The sequence below is a fragment of the Vulpes lagopus genome, chromosome 19 (assembly GCF_018345385.1).
Source record: "Vulpes lagopus strain Blue_001 chromosome 19, ASM1834538v1, whole genome shotgun sequence".
In the NCBI taxonomy this organism is placed as follows: Eukaryota; Metazoa; Chordata; class Mammalia; order Carnivora; family Canidae; genus Vulpes; species Vulpes lagopus.
The window spans coordinates 17,634,846-17,654,502 of record NC_054842.1 but is presented as its reverse complement, the minus strand read 5'-3'; the positions used below and the strand labels follow the sequence as shown (position 1 = coordinate 17,654,502).

At 40.4% G+C, this 19,657-nt stretch overlaps 1 protein-coding gene across 10 annotated transcripts in view; it reads right to left on the bottom strand.

Annotated features, from left to right (window-relative positions):
- Positions 1-19,657, bottom strand: part of NEK10 (NIMA related kinase 10) — a 230,932-nt gene that overhangs the window by 8,878 nt on the left and 202,397 nt on the right. For 9 of the 10 annotated variants that reach the window (XM_041734504.1, XM_041734495.1, XM_041734497.1 and 6 more), the window contains 3 exons: positions 3,446-3,554; positions 1,424-1,476; positions 1,283-1,338 (listed from right to left, as the gene is read on the bottom strand). In XM_041734504.1, coding sequence (XP_041590438.1) covers positions 1,283-1,338; positions 1,424-1,476; positions 3,446-3,554 — 218 coding nt within the window. Of the gene's footprint in view, positions 1-1,282; positions 1,339-1,423; positions 1,477-3,445; positions 3,555-19,657 lie in introns of those variants that run through there. The other variant, XM_041734500.1, reaches the window with a different exon arrangement.

Genomic DNA, 19,657 nt, shown 5'->3' with positions numbered 1-19,657 from the left:
AATAACATAACAGCTCTTGAGGTCTCTTTCTCTTACCCAGACTAATATCTTTGGGAACAAATTCTGTAATGATTTAAATAGTGTTCACAAGATAGCTTCAAGGCCACAAAGTAGCATAAAAGGCTACTTTGAAAGAACAAATTAAAGCAACTTGGAGCCGCATAGAATGTGGATGTGGTTGCTTATGACCAATTTGATGATTCAGTAATGAGGGGGCTCCTTGGAAAAGTCGAGGGACAACTCGCATGAAGACACTGTCAGTGCCTACATCCTCTCAACCCTGCCACTTTATAGCATGCTGGCCTGTTTTCCAGCTGCCAACACCTGCATTTCTTTTCCTGAGGGTTTCTCTGGCCTTTGAAATCTGTTCTGTTCATCTTACAGAAGACCAGAAATGCCAGGGAACTAACATTCTCTGTGAGAAAGGCCACAAAATATGACCAATGGAAATGGTAGGACAAATACCTGGGCTCCCTCAGTCCCTGAGTGGGTTATCTGAGGTATGTATTCTGTACTTGCTCTCAGATTTCCCCAGTGGGATCAAGTCCTAGTCAGCCACAATGGTAGCTCGCTTGAAAATGAAACCTTTATTGAAATATTTCTTCACTCCCCTACCAGTGTTTCCCAAAATTGCCTCTAAAGTAAACTAACTGCACTCAAAACTTTGTGGCCAACACTATGCCCAACAGTAAAATGCAGGAATCAGAAATGCACAGAAGTGATAAAACACTGTATTTTTAGAGCACAAATAGTGCTTATGTTAGAAGATAATACACAGCCCCAGTAAACTGAAGTTTCTTAGTTAGGCTAAGCAAATGGTAATACATAACAATAAATCCCTTTTCCACAAATACATCTTAAATTCACGAGAAGTAATTCTTTGTTAAGTCACATTTCCCACTGCATTCTATACAAATAAGGGGTAGATTTCAGTGATGGAAATCTGAGTTTACAGCTCTACTAGAATGGAAAAATGTTTAATTTTAAAGAAAATCCTAGAAATGCTTTTCCATTTCATTATGTTTCTTATTTTTTTCTGGAAGTAAATTACCACTAAGCTATCACCCTTTCTTTTTTTCAACAGAGAAACAGCAGCCGCATCCATACAAAAGATAGGCAACATACATTCTACCTATGGTTGTATCTAGCCTAAGCCAAGATATTTCTTAAAAGTATATAAGATAAAAGTTGGAAAAAAATTCTCTGTAATCCAGAATAATCAGATCTAACATCCAATGATCCAATTGATCCTTCACATTTAAAAGAAAAATCTAGAAGTCACCTGTTAGATGTAAAGTTGTAATAACCACTTTCCTCTAGGACTTCTTCAATCACAGTCTGAAGTCAGAAAAAAGAAATTCAGATTAGTATTGCATTAAAAGCACCAAAATGAAATTGTTCAAAGGTACTGCAAAAACCTCACCTGCATCTGTTCATAGGTTATTCCCTCCTCTGAATCAAAGCTGGTACACAGACCTGAAATAGATAGGGTATGGAAAGTCTGACCTTTGGTTTACATTTTCTTAGTTAGACTTTGTTGGTAATTACAACTCAACTGTAGTGAAAACAGTTTAGTTGTGATGAAGATGAGTACTTAAAAGCACTTTCCAAATGATCTTGCTTTGAATATTCAAACTCTTTGTTTCTCTTCCTTTAATAACTGGCTGCTTTGGAGGCAGCCATAACAAAGTAATATACAAGGTTTAGGGGCATTTCTCAGTGTATAAACTGGGCCATTGAGTAAGAGAAGCGTGTGTGCCTACACATGAGTGCATGTGTGTACATGTGCGCACATGCATAGGCAAGGTAAGGCATATTCCAAACACAAATGACCTGATGGGCAAGTTTTCTGATTAAAAACCTTTCCTTAAGCCACAAGGAAAACCAGTAAATATGTACTAGAAAGAAAATGAATTCTTAGAGGGAGGCAGAAATAGATAGTGAAAAACAACGAAGACCTGGCCCTTTCCTACAACTGCCAAGAGAGAAATAAAGTGTACTTAGTGCCAGAAGGCAATACTTTCTCTGATGTGTGTTCTAAGGATGATACACCAGCACCTAGCCCAACTGAGTGCCACCCAAAGCAACATTGGCCAGCTTCCACTCTAATCAATCAACACGTGTTTGCAGGGAGGCCCAGGAGCCCCCTCCACTGAGCAAAGACAAAAGGGATGGGTTGAAGTTGAGGTGAGGCATGAGGCTGATGAGTCAGTCCTGGCAGTTCCTCTTCAAAGCTCGGTGCCAAGGTGTCCCCCAGAGTGCCTGCAGGCTCTGCTGTCTGAGCCTGCGGCCTGACTGCTCTGATGAGACTGGCCTGCTCCACCCTGGGGTGGCACCTCCAGATGCCCTGGACGTCTGTCAATTGCCTCTCAGGCCACTCAGAGACTTCCAGCAGAGCTCTTGGTTTCAACAGAATCACTATTGTAAGAAGTCTGGCCTGCAGACTGTCTGACCTGCCCTGGAGGCACTTTTAAAAGCAAGACTTTAGAAACCAGTTTATTCTGATCTTATGGGTTTCTCGGGGATTATTTTAAATGTAATTCTGCCTACAGGTTGGCTTTAACCCAGGAGTCCAAGAGATAGGGAAAGCTTGAGAATCAATACATGAAATTTGCCCAAATTGAGGAGGGGATGGTGAGTCCCCCTTTCACTGTCATTCCTATCCCTGACACCAAGTGACCCATTCTAGTTGGGATTTGAATATTATTTAGGAACTCTGAATCCTCAGAGTGGCTTGAAGGCCTCTTCTTAGAGTTCAATTATCACAAGAGTCACATTATCCTGTACCCCTTCTAATGGCCAAGCATTTTTTCTATGTTTACATTGATCCTCATTATAACCTTATAGTGCCAAAGACCATGTTTACTCCCATTTTATAGGCAAGGAAACTGAGGCTCGAGAGGCCAAATAATTTGCCCAAGGTCAAGTGATAAATGTTTGAGCTGAGGTTCAAATTTGGGTATCCAGGTTTTGAGAATCTGCACCTTTAATCCCCATGCTATATAGCCTCCCGATGAGAGATTTATGTAAAAAAGAAAAACAAATTAAATATGTTTGATGTGGATTCTTCAGATAAAGTTTCAAATGTTCTCCATTTTAAATATTCAAACTCTTCATTTCTGCCTTTTATCTCCCTGGATGCTTTTGGGTATTTGATTTTCCCTCATCAGATAAGAAGAAATAGAAGGAAATACAATTCACTCACACAGATTCTGCTGTTTGTTTATGGCATTAATAAATGATCAAGGAAGCTGCCACAACAGGGTAAGATAAATTATAGGGAATTTCTATATTCCTACTGTATATCCCTTCTAACCATTGCCATAGATAATCAAAATAAGTTCTATTTTTCTTTTAAATTGAAGATAATCTTTTAAGGATAGCTGTTGATCCAAACAATATATATCTTTGTGAAAGCCCGATTTCCTGTGGTAAAGACCATTACCTGCTGGTTCATCTGGGGACAGGCTGTTTCCACCTGATGAATGATGTAATAAATGGTAATCTGTTGTGAAAAAGTTGGGCTCGATTGGTTCTGGAGATCCCTGAGATAACTGGAACGGAAAAGGCAAAGCCACAGGTTATTCTACAGTCAGAAGCAAATGACAGGAGACCTCTTTCCCTATGTCTCAGCATGGAGAATTTAGTGCTTGTGGTTTTCAATCTCTTGTAAATAGATAAAGGCACATCTTCCTTTCAAAAGAACTTATAAATCAGAAGCAAGCAAATTACAGTGAAAGCAAGGTAGACAATTCCCTGGTCACATGAAAAAATAAAAAGAACTCTGCACTTTATGGCTTTATGAGAGCAGGACAAAAATGGATAGAAAAATAATGGCATAGGTTTGGGACATCAAAATGTTATTTGTATCAGGCATATGAAGAATAAACTCAATTATTCAGCAGAACAATATGTTTAGCCCACATCATCACTGTTTCTCATGCATCTGTTTTTTTTTTTAATTTTTTTTTTTTATTTATGATAGTCACAGAGAGAGAGAGAGAGAGAGAGGCAGAGACACAGGCAGAGGGAGAAACAGGCTCCATGCACCGGGAGCCCGATGTGGGATTCGATCCCAGGTCTCCAGGATCGCGCCCTGGGCCAAAGGCAGGCGCCAAACCGCTGCGCCACCCAGGGATCCCTCATGCATCTGTTTTAAACAATGCCTCCTTGCTAGACTGAGGCAAACAAGTTTCTTAAGACATTTTTCTAAATTACTATTGCTTAATTTTAATCTCCAAACATGAATCCCTAACACTCTAAAGAGTAATTCACTAAATGACAGACTTTATTAAGATTCTAATTGTTTAATGCTCTTCCACAAATCTGAATTTTTTAAGTGGAATTTCAGGCTATAAACATTTCTCAACCTTCTTTTACCTTTAATTCCAACCAGTACTTGGACTGGTCAAGTTTTCATGCCTATACTAATATAATTTTAAAATGCCAATTCTTATTAATAAACCAGAAACAACTGTCACAATTTGGACTATGCAACAGTAGTTACCTTGGATTCACATACTCTGGTCATGAATTAAAATATACCATTGTTCAATCACTTGAGAAAACTGGCAGTATTCATTAAGATTCAGCAACATATGTCTACTGTATGATCTTGCATTCCAACTCTTAGGTAAACACACAAGAGAAATGAGGACTTCTGACCCGAAACTGGAGAAAATCCAAATGTCAACAGACAGCATAGGTATATTGTGGTGTGCTCATCCAATGTGATTCTTTAAAGCATACAAAAGAAAGAACAGCTACATGAAGGAATGTTAAGCAAAAGAAGCCAAATAACACCAAAGAAGACATAATGTATAACTTCACGTATAGGCATTTTCACAATCAGACAAAACTAACCAATGGCAATGAAGATTAAGATAATGATTACACTGTGGCAGGAGGACTAGGAAAAGGCAGGCAGGAGCCTTTTTTAGTACTGGAAAGGTTCTATAGTGACGGGTGGTAGTCACCCCGGGGAATATGTACATAAAAGTCCATGGAGCTGTACAGGTACCTTACTGGATGCATTATGCACTTTATACCTTAATAAGAACATTTTATATGAGCAATTGATAATTATTCCATTTGTGCACTTTGGACACTACTAATAACAAATTATTTTTGTGTTTACCAGTCTCCATGTTGCCAATGAGTATTACACTCTAGAAAAAAACTATGGTGCCATTCTTTTTTATTCTAGAAAATTTATTTTCCTTCAGTGACAAATGATAAAACTCATAACTCATCTGTAAAATGACAAGATTATAATATATTGTAATGCGGAAAGATCTGATAGTCACATGCTTAATAACATTCTCAACACTGCTATTAAGATGCCACAGAGGTAGGCCTAAACACTGTATTTCTCGCAGCCAAGCCAGTAGGTTGCTCCAACTAAGCTTCTTAATATCTCTTGTAATGCTGAAAATGATTTCCTAGTGTTGCCTTCCAAATGACTTCAGATGGGATTGTTTTTCATGTGGTTGAGCATAGGAGTAATTTGGCTGCCTGAAATGCTCATCCTAATTATAGAAAGCTTAGTTAAGTCAACTTATTAGGTAAACACATTGGAATCCTAACTCCTTCACAGGCAGGATGGTGTTTTAAACTGCACAGTGAAGTACATGAGTTGTGAGCTGGAAAGGTCGAGATAGCCATTTTATGAAGACAAGGATATGCCCTTTTCATTGATTCAAACCTTAAGGAGAGGAATGTTCAAGGTTCCCCATGCCTCTTACATAAGCCGTCTCCTTCAGCTTAAGAACTGCAAGCCCTGCATGTGGATGTCCACTTTTCCCAGCACCATTTATTGAAGAGACTGTCTTTCTTCCAGTGGATAGTCTTTCCTCCTTTATCGAATATTAGTTGACCATAAAGTTCAGGGTCCACTTCTGGATTCTCTATTCTGTTCCATTGATCTATGTGTCTGTTTTTGTGCCAGTACCACACTGTCTTGATGACCACAGCTTTGTAGTACAACCTGAAATCTGGCATTGTTATGCCCCCAGCTATGGTTTTCTTTTTTAAAATTCCCTTGGCTATTCGGGGTCTTTTCTGATTCCACACAAATCTTAAAATAATTTGTGCTAACTCTCTGAAGAAAGTCCATGGTATTTTGATAGGGATTGCATTAAATGTGTAAATTGCCCTGGGTAACATTGACATTTTCACAATATTAATTCTGCCAATCCATGAGCATGGAATATTTTTCCATCTCTTTGTGTCTTCCTCAATTTCTTTCAGAAGTGTTCTATAGTTTTTAGGGTATAGATCCTTTACCTCTTGGGTTAGGTTTATTCCTAGCTATCTTATGCTTTCGGGTGCAATTGTAAATGGGATTGACTCCTTAATTTCTCTTTCTTCAGTCTCATTGTTAGTGTATAGAAATGCCACTGACTTCTGGGCATTGATTTTGTATCTTGCCACACTGCCAAATTGCTGTATGAGTTCTAGCAATCTTGGGGTGGAGTCTTTTGGGTTTTCTATGTAGAGTATCATGTCATCGGCGAAGAGGGAGAGTTTGACCTCTTCTTTGCCAATTTGAATGCCTTTTATCTCTTTTTGTTGTCTGATTGCTGAGCCTAGGACTTCTAGTACTATGTTGAATAGCAGTGGTGAGAGTGGACATCCCTGTCTTGTTCCTGATCTTAGGGGAAAGGCTCTCAGTGCTTCCCCATTGAGAATTATATTTGCTGTGGGCTTTTTGTAGATGGCTTTTAAGATGTTGAGGAATGTTCCCTCTATCCCTACACTCTGAAGAGTTTTGATCAGGAATGGATGCTGTATTTTTGTCAAATGTTTTCTCTGCATCTATTGAAAGGATCATATGGTTCTTGTTTTTTCTCTTGCTGATATGATGAATCACATTGATTGTTTTACGAGTGTTGAACCAGCCTTGCATCCGGGGATAAATCCTACTTGGTCATGGTGACCAATCTTCTGGTCTTAGAAGACTAATCTTCTTAATGTACTGTTGGATCCTATTGGCTAGTACCTTGTTGAGAATTTTTGCATCCATGTTCATCAGGGATATTGGTCTATAATTCTCCTTTTTTGTTGTGTGTTTGTCTGGTTTTGGAATTAAGGTGATGCTGGCCTCATAGAATGAGTTTGAAAGTACTCCATCTCTTTCCATCTTTCCAAACAGCTTTAGTAGAATAGGTATGGTTTCTTCTTTAAACGTTTGATAGAATTCCCCAGGGAAGCCATCTGGCCCTGGAGTTTTGTGTCTTGGGAGGTTTTTGATGACTGCTAGACCACTCTCTTACACCATACACAAAGATAAACTCAAAATGGATGAAAGATCTAAATGTGAAACAAGATTCCATCAAAATCCTAGAGGAGAACACAGGCAACACCCTTTTTGAACTCAGCCACAGTAACTTCTTGCAAGATACATCCACGAAAGCAAAAGAAACAAAAGCAAAAATGAACTATTGGGACTTCATCAAGATAAGAAGCTTTTGCACAGCAAAGGATACAGTCAACAAAACTAAAAGACAACCTACAGTATGGGAGAAGATATTTGCAAATGACATATCAGATAAAGGGCTAGTTTCCAAGATCTATAAAGAACTTAATTAAACTCAACACCAAAGAAACAAACAATCCAATCATGAAATGAGCAAAAGACATGAAATCTCACAGAGGAAGACATAGACATGGCCAACACGCACATGAGAAAATGCTCTGCATCACTTGCCATCAGGGAAATACAAATCAAAACTACAATGAGATACCAACTCACACCAGTGAGAATGGGGAAAATTAACAAGGCAGGAAACCACAAATGTTGGGAGAGGATGCGGAGAAAAGGGAACCCTCTTACACTGTTGGTGGGAATGTGAACTGGTGCAGCCACTCTGGAAAACTGTGTGGAGGTTCCTCAAAGAGTTAAAAATAAATCTGCCCCTACAACCCAGCAATTGCACTGCTGGGGATTTGCCCCAAAGACACAGATGCAATGAAACGTCAGGACACCTGCACCCCGATGTTTCTAACAGCAATGTCCACAATAGCCAAACTGTGGGAGGAGCCTCGGTGTCCATCGAAAGATGAATGGATAAAGAAGATGTGGTCTATGTATAGAATGGAATATTGTTCAGCCATTAGAAATGACAAATACCCACCATTTGCTTCAACTTGGATGGACCTGGAGGGTATTATGCTAAGTGAAATAAGTCAATCGGAGAAGGACAAACATTATATGGTCTCATTCATTTGGGGACTATAAATAATAGTGAAAGGGAATAAAGGGGAAAGGAGGAAAAATAAGTGTGAAATAGCAGAAAGGGAGACAGAACATGGAAGACTCCTAACTCTGGGAAACGAACTAGGGGTGGTGGAAGGGGAGGTGGGCGGGGGGTGGGCGTGACTGGGTGGCGGGCACTAAGGTGGGCACTTGATGGGATAAGCACTGGGTGTTATTCTGTATGTTGGGAAATTGAACACCAATAAAACATAAATTTATTATTAAAAAAAAAAGAACTGCAAACCCTCAGAAGGATGCCCGTGGATGAAGGCAAGGGCGAAAATTCATTAGTCTTATGTTTGAATACATTTATTTTTATTACAGAAACTCTCAGAACTTTTTCCAGTTCAGTTCTTTGACATACATGTTCTTCTAGCACATCTTTTTTGCCTCTTACTATATGTTATGATCTGAGCAGGTTTTGTAAAACAGAGATGAAAACCATCAAATCACATATACCAATGACCTCCCCAGACTATCAGCACTATGCTGGGCACCAAGGAGGACACAGCAACGAAACGATTTACAATTTGCTTGGGGAAAGAGGCTAATGTACTTGAAAAACAGAGCAAAGGAATAAACAATGAAGTGTAAAATGAGGTAGGGAGTTCTCAGCTTCCAAAAGGAGGTATGTTTCATGAAGACCAGCAGGATTTTTAGAAGCTCTGCAGCAGAAACACTGAAGGATGGATTTGGGTGGATGCAAGGAAGCAAAGCAGACATTCCAGGTGAGTAGAACTTGGGGGGCAAAACCTGGGCACTGCATACCAGTAGCAAGGTGATGAAAGGGATATGACAAAAGTCCATGTTATAGAAGTGTGGGGATCTAGATTGAAGAGAGGAAAGTAAACACCCTTCATTAATTCAGCAGGGATTTTTTATCAGCTATCATGTCTCTCTCTCTCTCTCTCTCTCTCTCTCTCTCTCTCTCTCTCTCACACACACACACACACACACACACACACACACAGATCCAAACAATGAAAACAGCCCATGGTGGCCAAAAATTGTATTCTGGGAGCTTACTGCCTAATTAGGGAGGAATACATCTGTGAAATGTCCACCTGGATATACGTGAAATTGCAACTGTGCTGAATGTACAGAAGGATGGGCCTATGGTTCTAGGAGGTAACAAGCAGATTTACCTTAGACGGGAAAGGCTTTCCCGAAAAAAAAAAAAAAAAAGACACTTAGGCTGAGAGCTGAAAGAATGAGTAAGGATGAGTAAAGGATGGAGACGAAGATCTTGAGAGGCAGGAAAACAAGCATTTGCAAAGACACAGGAGGAAGCAGACAGACCCCAGATGGTACCTGTGGCTGGTGTGGGACAACAAAGAGAAAGACAGGTATGAGATGAGGGTAGAAAAGATGAATGGATAAAGAAGATGTGGTCTATGTATACAATGGAATATTACTCAGCCATAAGAAACGACAAATACCCACCATTTTCTTCAATGTGGATGGAACTGAAGGGCATTATGCTGAGTGAAATAGGTCAATCGGAGAAGGACAAACATTATATGGTCTCATTCATTTGGGGAATATAAAAAAACAGTGAAAGGGAATAAAGGGGAAAGGAGAAAAAATGAGTGGGAAATATCAGAAAGGGAGACAGAACATGAGAGACTCCTAACTCTGGGAAACGAACTAGGGGTGGTGGAAGGGGAGGTGGGTGGGGGGGTGGGGGTGACTGGGTGACAGGCACTGAGGGGGGCACTTGATGGGATGAGCACTGGGTGTTATTCTATATGGTGGCAAATTGAACACCAATAAAAAAAAAAATAAAATAAAATAAAAAGAAAGGTGGGCAGGGCTTGGACCAAATGGGACTGTGAATACTGTGGGGAGGATTTGGCAGTTTATGCTTAGAGCCCCTGAACAGCTTTCTGGGTGTGTGTGCATGTGTGGCGTGGTCAGATTTCTGTTCTGAAAGGATCACTCTGGACACAATTGCATGACAGTCTGCATGGGGCTAGAGATGTCAGAGTGGATGTAGACCCAGAGAAGGCTCCTGCAAATAATGTGGGCCCAAAAAACTAGATGCCAGGGTTTGGATGGTGAGGCAGGAAACTGGAGGCTGGGCCCCCAAAACTAGATGCCAGGGTTTAGATGGTGAGGCAGGAAACTGGAGGCCACTAAGGTTTTTTGGTATGCTTAAAAAAAAAAAAAAGCAGTATTTAGAAACTTAGTCTGGCAAGATGGATTGGAGAAAGGGGAGGTCAGAAAAGAAACTGTGACAGTAGTGCCAGTAAGAAGTGCTAAGAGTTGGAACTAGGTGGTAACCAAGAGGAAGATCAAGTACCCTTCCCTAATAATACCAGTAGTGCCTACAGCCACTTATGAGTACTTAAACATTCTAGACATACTGGATGTTCCATCTGATTCTTGCGACTACCTCCAAGGTAAGCATTATCCCAGTTTTACAGATGGGGACACTGAAAAGGAATGTGCTCAAGGAACATAGCTAGTAAGTGGCAGAACCAGGGCTATGACTCAGGGCTTTCACATAAAGGGCAAGCAAAACCGCCTATGCAAAGAAGATCCAAAGATGTTAATGACTTAAGGAACAAAATAAATAACATGGAGCAGTTGAACATGACTGCAAAGTTTAAAGACTAAGTGGAAGGAAAACATGCCTCCAGTAATAGTGATGCAGATGCAGGAAGGAGGAAGAAGGTAGAGAGTCCAATTCTGGACATACCAGCTAGACAAGAAAATGGTCACCCAGTAGGAAAGATGTGGATGCTACCACAGAACTAACTGTTCAGAGCAGCTGCCCTGATGGCTGCCAGAGGTGCGGAGGTAGTTCAGCAGTCCTGGACCAGTGCTATGTGGGCACTCTCTCCTCTCAAACATTCAGCTTAGAGAGGTACTCCCATCTTTGGCATATATGTTCTGTTTGGAGGAATCCTTAAGACCCTCCTTCTGAACTGACATAAAAGGGCTCTCCTGCTCTGAATAAACATAGTTTATATAAACTATTAAACATAGTATCTATAGTTCGAAAGAGCAAAGGACTGTACATACTTTTGAACTAAGCCAAGTAAATATTAAAGAGAACAGACTGGGGGCACCTGGGTGGCTCAGTCAGTTAGGCATCTGCCTTCAGCCCAGGTCATGATCCCAGGGTCCTGGTACTGTGAGCCCCACTTCAAGCTCCCTGCTCAGGGGAGTGTCTGCTTTTCCTTCTCCCACTCCCCCTGCTTGTGCTCTCTTCTGTCAGATAAATAAATAAAATCTTTAAAAAATGAGAGAGAGAACAGACTGTATCATTGTTACTACCCCGCTCCCCCAGAACTCACTGATTTGGAGCAAGCATTGAGCAATTTTAGCACTTCATTGTTCAATTGAGAATATGGTGCTTTTAGCCAAAACCTAAATGAGAAATAAAAAAAGGAACACAAAAATATAATCTTCATTAAATTCCTGAACTGTATCTTCTTTTCCTTATCATAATAAGGTTGCCTTTGCTGCAGAACAACTACACCAATTATTTGGAATCTAATCAGTGGAGGTAGGACTCTGAAGGAAATGAAACAGTATAAATGAAATTAGGTGACAGAAGTGAGAAAATTTTTGATGTGTTACATCACACATCACTCACCAGTCCTCTGATCTTTTTTCCTTTAGATTTTCCTGTCCTTTTTGACTGTTATAACATGTTAAGACATAATATATTGTCTTATTTTTCATCTTCTCTAACCTACAGCTTCTTTCTACTCTTTCTTATAAAGTTTTTATAGGCCACTTTGTTAACAGACATGACTATACTCACTATTCTCTGATTCTTAAGCACTCACACACGTATGCATGTGCACCTTCACATGGATGGTCTATCATCCACACTCCATGGAATGCACATAGCATCCCTCCCCTCACCCCTACTTCCCCTGGAAGCTGATGCGCTGTTTATATTTCCACCAAAGATTATGTTTCTAATGAAGAATTCCCAAACTCAAAAAAGGCAATCTACAACCAGGAGCTCATCCTCTCAGGATCTCCATTCAGACACTGAAGGTGGTATCTAGGGAGAAGATGAATAGTGTCCCCCCCCCCCACCCTCTGGGCGGGACAGCCCTGATATAGGAAGTTCTCCACTTGGTCCAAACAGGTGGGCACTGCTGATTTATGACGCCCTCATCAGGCCCTGAAAAGGGCTAGGCAAATATAAGGCATAATTATTAATGTGCATAAAAAGACATTAATTAAAGCAGAAAAGGAGCAGTCTACTAATTGGAAAAGAGCCAGAATCCTGGAGTTAGGAATTAAAGAGATGCCAGCTATTGAATAACGTAAGCTTGACGTTGCTGATCTGAGCTGAAGTACAGATTAGGAACCAAAGAGAAGTGCTCTCCTCTCCTTGCAATTTATTTATTTAAGAAAAGATGTCATTTTTCCAGTAGAATTCCCCAGCCTGGATTTTCTGACTATCCCCATGGTGTCATTTAACACGTTCTCTTGGCCCATGTACTTGCTGCAAGTGGGTAGCTAGATGTAGAGCAGAGATTGGCAAACTTCTTCGGTAGAGGGCCAGATAAGAAATGTTTACAGATTTACAGGGCATGTAGTCTCTGTCACAGCTCCTCAACTGTGCCTATAATGTGAATGCAACCATAGATAACATGAGTGAATTTATGTGGTTGGGTTCCAATAACTTTATTTCCAAAAACCATACTCTGCTCACTTCCAAAATAGAAGCTTCCTCAGATGCAGATCCAAACTTTTAGCAAATATATTTCATAGATGGTACTGCATGTCTGTCAGGAGACCTATAACATCTGGATGCCCCTCTTTTGGTGACATTAGCAAGCCACTGGTGATGATGTCTAGCTCCATTATTTCATTAGAGGCTGCAACACGGTATTTTTATACCTCTGGTTCTTATTAGCTGAAGTATTACTTTAATAAGAAACTCCCCCCTTATCAATTGAGTTACCCTGGGATAAAATTCTTAAGGCAATGGCAGAAAAAAGGTTTGATTCTTTCCTTCTGTAAGTAGTTTTGAAAATAATGAATTGGTTACTTAGCATCCTCCGAAGGAAACCAATGAGGGATTTTTTTTTTTACTCTCATGAACTCTTAGATTGAAACTTTATTTAATGCTTTCAATCCACTGCAGTTATTATTCTTATTGATGCTCTAATTATCCAATAGATAGCCTCCTTAAGTTGACTCCTGAGTCCTATAGACACATCCTCAGTAATCCTTGAAGGCATCTTTGCTACATGATCTATTATGTCAAGACATTCCATCTAATCCCTTTTAGTTTCTGCTCTAGAGCTGCTATCAGTTATATTTCCAAGGGAGCTCACTGCTGCTTGCTTAGTTTCTAAACAACTTAGTAAAAATATTAAGAAATATGTGTAGTTTTTTAAAGAAAAGAATTATCATAATTCATACTCCTTCATATTGGTATTTCCAATTCTAATTTGAATGAATATATTCCATCTTGTTTCTGTTTCTCCTTCCTCTCATGCCGAAAATCCTAGTTTCCCAAAATGCTATACAATTACTCACATGCTTTATTCTCCTCACAATTTTAGCCAAGGCTGAGCAGACTGGACTGAAGATCAGCTTAAGTAAGTCATAAATAAAGAGCTTAGTTTCTTAGAAAAGGGCTTTTCTCTTTTTTCACTCTTCTATATATCCTGCCGGGTCTTAGGCCATTTATCAGAAGGTACAATCATCCCATAATGATTCCTCAAACTGGAGACATGGAGTCCCTGGATTTTAGGACAAGTTTCAGGGGAGAAGGTGGAAATCAAATGCATTTATGTGCTGTCACTGCTTGCTTCTTCAACAGTCCTTTGGGGATGACTATTTCAGTCAAAGGCTAATTGGCCACTCCACCAAGATTATACAGGGGATGAAAGATCCATTTCTGAACAAAAATTATGACTAACAAAAGATTAGACTAGAAAGGGAGAAAAATAGAGGCCACAAACTTTTCTCGTTTGTGTTTAAATGAGGACAGGAGGGCTTCTCTTTATATTAATAAAAATTATACAAATATTATATGTATCAATATATATCATATGTTATATACATCAATAAGGAATAGTACCAATATAGATTATTATCAATATAGTATATACTCTATATTCAACAATCACACATCTGCCATGAGCCAGGCACTGTGTGAGACTCTAGGCAATCAAGGATTAATACAACATACTCACTGCCTTTGGGAAAAACATAAATCCAAGCCAGATAAAACAACAACAATGGGGATGCCTGGGTGGCTCAGTGGTTGAGTGTCTGCATTTGGCTCAGGTCATGATCCTGAGTCTCACATCGGGCTCCCCACAGGGAGTCTGCTTCTCCCTCTGCCTATGTCTCTGACTCTCTCTGTGTGTCTCTCATGAATAAATAAATGAAACCTTTAAAAAAATTTAAAAAATTAAAACATGACAATGTAAGTGAAAAAGTGACTGAAGCACAGAGAAAGGGGAGATTAATTCTGAACAGGAAATTGAGAGAGATTTTTACGGGGGAGCTGGCCTCTCAGTTCAGCAGTGGAGAACAGGAAGTATGTTAATATTCCAGGCAGAAGATCCGTTTCGTGCACAGGAGAGCAGACCTGCTTCTATGATTGGGAGGGTAAACACCACAGTGGTATGAATCACCAGGAGCATGTAGTACCGGAGAAGGGGACCAGAGCATTCCTCAAAGGAGAATTTAATCTGTCTCTAAAAGACACAAAGAGATGGAAAAATATTCCATGCTCATGGATTGGCAAAATTAATATTGTAAAAATGTCAATGTTACCCAGGGCAATTTACATGTTTAAAGCAATCCCTATCAAAATACCATGGACTTTCTTCAGAGAGTTAGCACAAATTATTTTAAGATTTGTGTGGAATCAGAAAATACCCCGAATTGCCAGGGGAATTTTAAAAAAGAAAACCATAGCTGGGGGCATCACAATGCCAGATTTCAGGTTGTACTACAAAGCTGTGGTCATCAAGACAGTGTGGTACTGGCACAAAAACAGACACATAGATCAATGGAACAGAATAGAGAACCCAGAAGTGGACCCTGAAATGTATGGTCATCTAATATTCGATAAAGGAGGAAAGACTGGGATCCCTGGGTGGCGCAGCGGTTTGGCGCCTGCCTTTGGCCCAGGGCGCGATCCTGGAGACCCGGGATCGAATCCCACATCAGGCTCCCGGTGCATGGAGCCTGCTTCTCCCTCCGCCTGTGTCTCTGCCTCTCTCTCTGTGACTATCATAAATAAATTAAAAAAAAAAAAAAAAAAAAAAAAAAAAGGAGGAAAGACTATCCATTGGAAGAAAGACAGTCTCTTCAATAAATGGTGCTGGGAAAATTGGACATCCACATGCAGAAGAATGAAACTGGACCACTCTCTTTCACCATACACAAAGATAAACTCAAAATGGATGAGAGATCTAAATGTGAGACAAGAGTCCATCAAAATCCTAGAGGAGAACACAGGCAACACCCTTTTTGAACTTGGCCACAGTAACTTCTTGCAAGATACATCCACGAAGGCAGAAGAAACAAAAGCAAAAATGAACTATTGGGACTTCATCAAGATAAGAAGCTTTTGCACAGCAAAGGATACAGTCAACAAAACTAAAAGACAACCTACAGAATGGGAGAAGATATTTGCAAATGACATATCAGATAAAGGGCTAGTTTCCAAAATCTATAAAGAACTTATTAAACTCAACACCAAAGAAACAAACAATCCAATCATGAAATGGGCAAAAGACATGAAGAGAAATCTCACAGAGGAAGACATGGACATGGCCAACAAGCACATGAGAAAATGCTCTGCGTCACTTGCCATCAGGGAAATACAAATCAAAACCACAATGAGATACCACCTCACACCAGTGAGAATGGGGAAAATTAACAAGGCAGGAAACAACAAATGTTGGAGAGGATGCGGAGAAAAGGGAACCCTCTTGCACTGTTGGTGGGAATGTGAACTGGTGCAGCCACTCTGGAAAACTGTGTGGAGGTTCCTCAAAGAGTTAAAAATAGACCTGCCCTACGACCCAGCAATTGCACTGTTGGGGATTTACCCCAAAGATTCAGATGCAATGAAACGCCGGGACACCTGCACCCCGATGTTTCTAGCAGCAATGGCCACAATAGCCAAACTGTGGAAGGAGCCTCGGTGTCCATCGAAAGATGAATGGATAAAGAAGATGTGGTTTATGTATACAATGGAATATTACTCAGCCATTAGAAACGACAAATACCCACCATTTGCTTCAACGTGGATGGAACTGGAGGGTATTATGCTGAGTGAAATAAGTCAATTGGAGAAGGACAAACAGTGTATGTTCTCATTCATTTGGGGAATATGAATAATAGTGAAAGGGAATATAAAGGAAGGGAAAAGAAATGTTGGGAAATATCAGGAAGGGAGACAGAACATAAAGACTCCTAACTCGGGGAAACGAACTAGGGGTGGTGGAAGGGGAGGAGGGCGGGTGTTGGAGGGGAATGGGTGACGGGCACTGAGGTGGACACTTGACGGGATGAGCACTGGGTGTTTTTCTGTATGTTGGTAAATTAAACACCAATAAAAAAAAAAAAGAGAGTTAGCACAAATTATTTTAAGATTTGTGTGGAATCAGAAAATACCCCGAATTGCCAGGGGAATTTTAAAAAAGAAAACCATAGCTGGGGGCATCACAATGCCAGATTTCAGGTTGTACTACAAAGCTGTGGTCATCAAGACAGTGTGGTACTGGCACAAAAACAGACACATAGATCAATGGAACAGAATAGAGAACCCAGAAGTGGACCCTGAAATGTATGGTCAACTAATATTCGATAAAGGAGGAAAGACTATCCACTGGAAGAAAGACAGTCTCTTTAATAAATGGTGCTGGGAAAATTGGACATCCACATGCAGAAGAATGAAACTGGACCACTCTCTTTCACCATACACAAAGATAAACTCAAAATGGATGAGAGATCTAAATGTGAGACAAGAGTCCATCAAAATCATAGAAGAGAACACAGGCAACACCCTTTTTGAACTCGGCCACAGTAACTTCTTGCAAGATACATCCACAAAGGCAAAAGAAACAAAAGCAAAAATGAACTATTGGGACTTCATCAAGATAAGAAGCTTTTGCACAGCAAAGGATACAGTCAACAAAACTAAAAGACAACCTACAGAATGGGAGAAGATATTTGCAAATGACATATCAGGTAAAGGGCTAGTTTCCAAAATCTATAAAGAACTTATTAAACTCAACACCAAAGAAACAAACAACCCAATCATGAAATGGGCAAAAGACATGAAGAGAAATCTCACAGAGGAAGACATGGACATGGCCAACATGCACATGAGAAAATGCTCTGCATCACTTGCCATCAGGGAAATACAAATCAAAACCACAATGAGATACCACCTCACACCAGTGAGAAGGGGGAAAATTAACAAGGCAGGAAACCACAAATGTTGGGAGAGGATGCGGAGAAAAGGGAACCCTCTTGCACTGTTGGTGGGAATGTGAACTGGTGCAGCCACTCTGGAAAACTGTGTGGAGGTTCCTCAAAGAGTTAAAAATAAAACTGCCCTACGACCCAGCAATTGCACTGCTGGGGATTTACCCCAAAGATTCAGATGCAATGAAACGCCGGGACACCTGCACCCCGATGTTTCTAGCAGCAATGGCCACAATAGCCAAACTGTGGAAGGAGCCTCGGTGTCCATCGAAAGATGAATGGATAAAGAAGATGTGGTCTATGTATACAATGGAATATTACTCAGCAATTAGAAACGACAAATACCCACCATTTGCTTCAACGTGGATGGAACTGGAGGGTATTATGCTGAGTGAAATAAGTCAATCGGAGAAGGACAAACAGTGTATGTTCTCATTCATTTGGGGAATATAAATAATAGTGAAAGGGAATATAAAGGAAGGGAAAAGAAATGTTGGGAAATATCAGGAAGGGAGACAGAACATAAAGACTCCTAACTCTGGGAAACGAACTGGGGGTGGTGGAAGGGGAGGAGGGCGGGTGTTGGAGGGGAATGGGTGACGGGCACTGAGGCGGACACTTGACGGGATGAGCACTGGGTGTTTCTCTGTATGTTGGTAAATTGAACACCAATAAAAATTAATTAAAAAAAAATAATCTGCCTCTAAACAAAGTTGAAAAGAAGGCTAAGTCTGTGCTCCCTTGAGTTCCCTCACTCAGACTCCCTGAACACTCTCTACCACCCCATTAATTCGTTTTCACTCCCCAAACCGAGGACAGAAGGTAAGTGCTCTGAGAGGTGCCGCCACTGCACAGAGGTAGGCTGACAAGGTAGGTGGGACCATTTTAACAAAAGAGTATCTTTTTTCTATCAGGAGAGAAGAGAAAGAGAGCAAGGAAGGGATGCAAACCAATAGACGTCAGTAACAAAAGAGAAAGTGATCAGCTTTAAGGACGTGCACCGGTGGAAAATCACAGCATCAGGGGAAGAGTCAGAGGCACCTTCGTGCATCAGTTTGCTGTAGGCACTTTTCATCTCTTAAAGCTGGGATTTCTGTTAAAATAGATTTGTGTACAAACTGGATTATTCTGCATATATTTTAATAAGAGCATAAAAACTTGGCAACATGTAATATTTTTCATGGGAGATTTGAGTCTCTGCCTCCCTAAAATATATTTATTGGTATTCATGATATAATATGTAAATATAATAAAATAAATATCGGCAGTATCCTCCACTTCTGTTTTGAGCTACTCGAGCTTTGTTTCTTGGCCTGTTTTGCCAACACAATCCTTGAAAGAAATTGTGCTCTTTCATCTCTGATGAGGTAGGGTTTATGTTTTGTTTACCTGCTGCTGTATCTCTTTTTCCACCTCGTTTGTGTATTTGCAGACATCACTGATGTAAGGCAACAGAGCAAACACACTGTTTGCATTTCTTATCAAAGAGCCTATCATACTGCCTGAATAAGAAGTACATTTATGCTTAAGATTGGATCCATTAGGGCAGCTCCAGTGGCGCAGCGGTTTAGTGCCGCCTGCAGCCCGGGGTGTGATGGGGTGTGATCCTGGAGACCCGGGATTGAGTCCCATGTTGGGCTCCCTGCATGGAGCCTGCTTCTCCCTCTGCCTGTGTCTCTGCCTCTCTCTCTCTCTCTCTCTGAATAAATAAATAAAATCTTAAAAAAAAAAAAAAAGATTGGATCCATTAAAGGAGAAAGAAACTTTAAAGAAGAAGTTCATTGGCCACCTAACTGTTTCAAAGTTTAAGTGTATGATAAAACTTAAAAAATATATAGATAAAACTGGAGCAGGGCCAAACTGCTTGGAGAAAGGGGAGATTAATTCTGGGGAGAAAGAGGGCTTGTAAACACTTCCCAATGTATAGAAATGGCTATCAGCCAAGACAAAGGGATTTCCTGT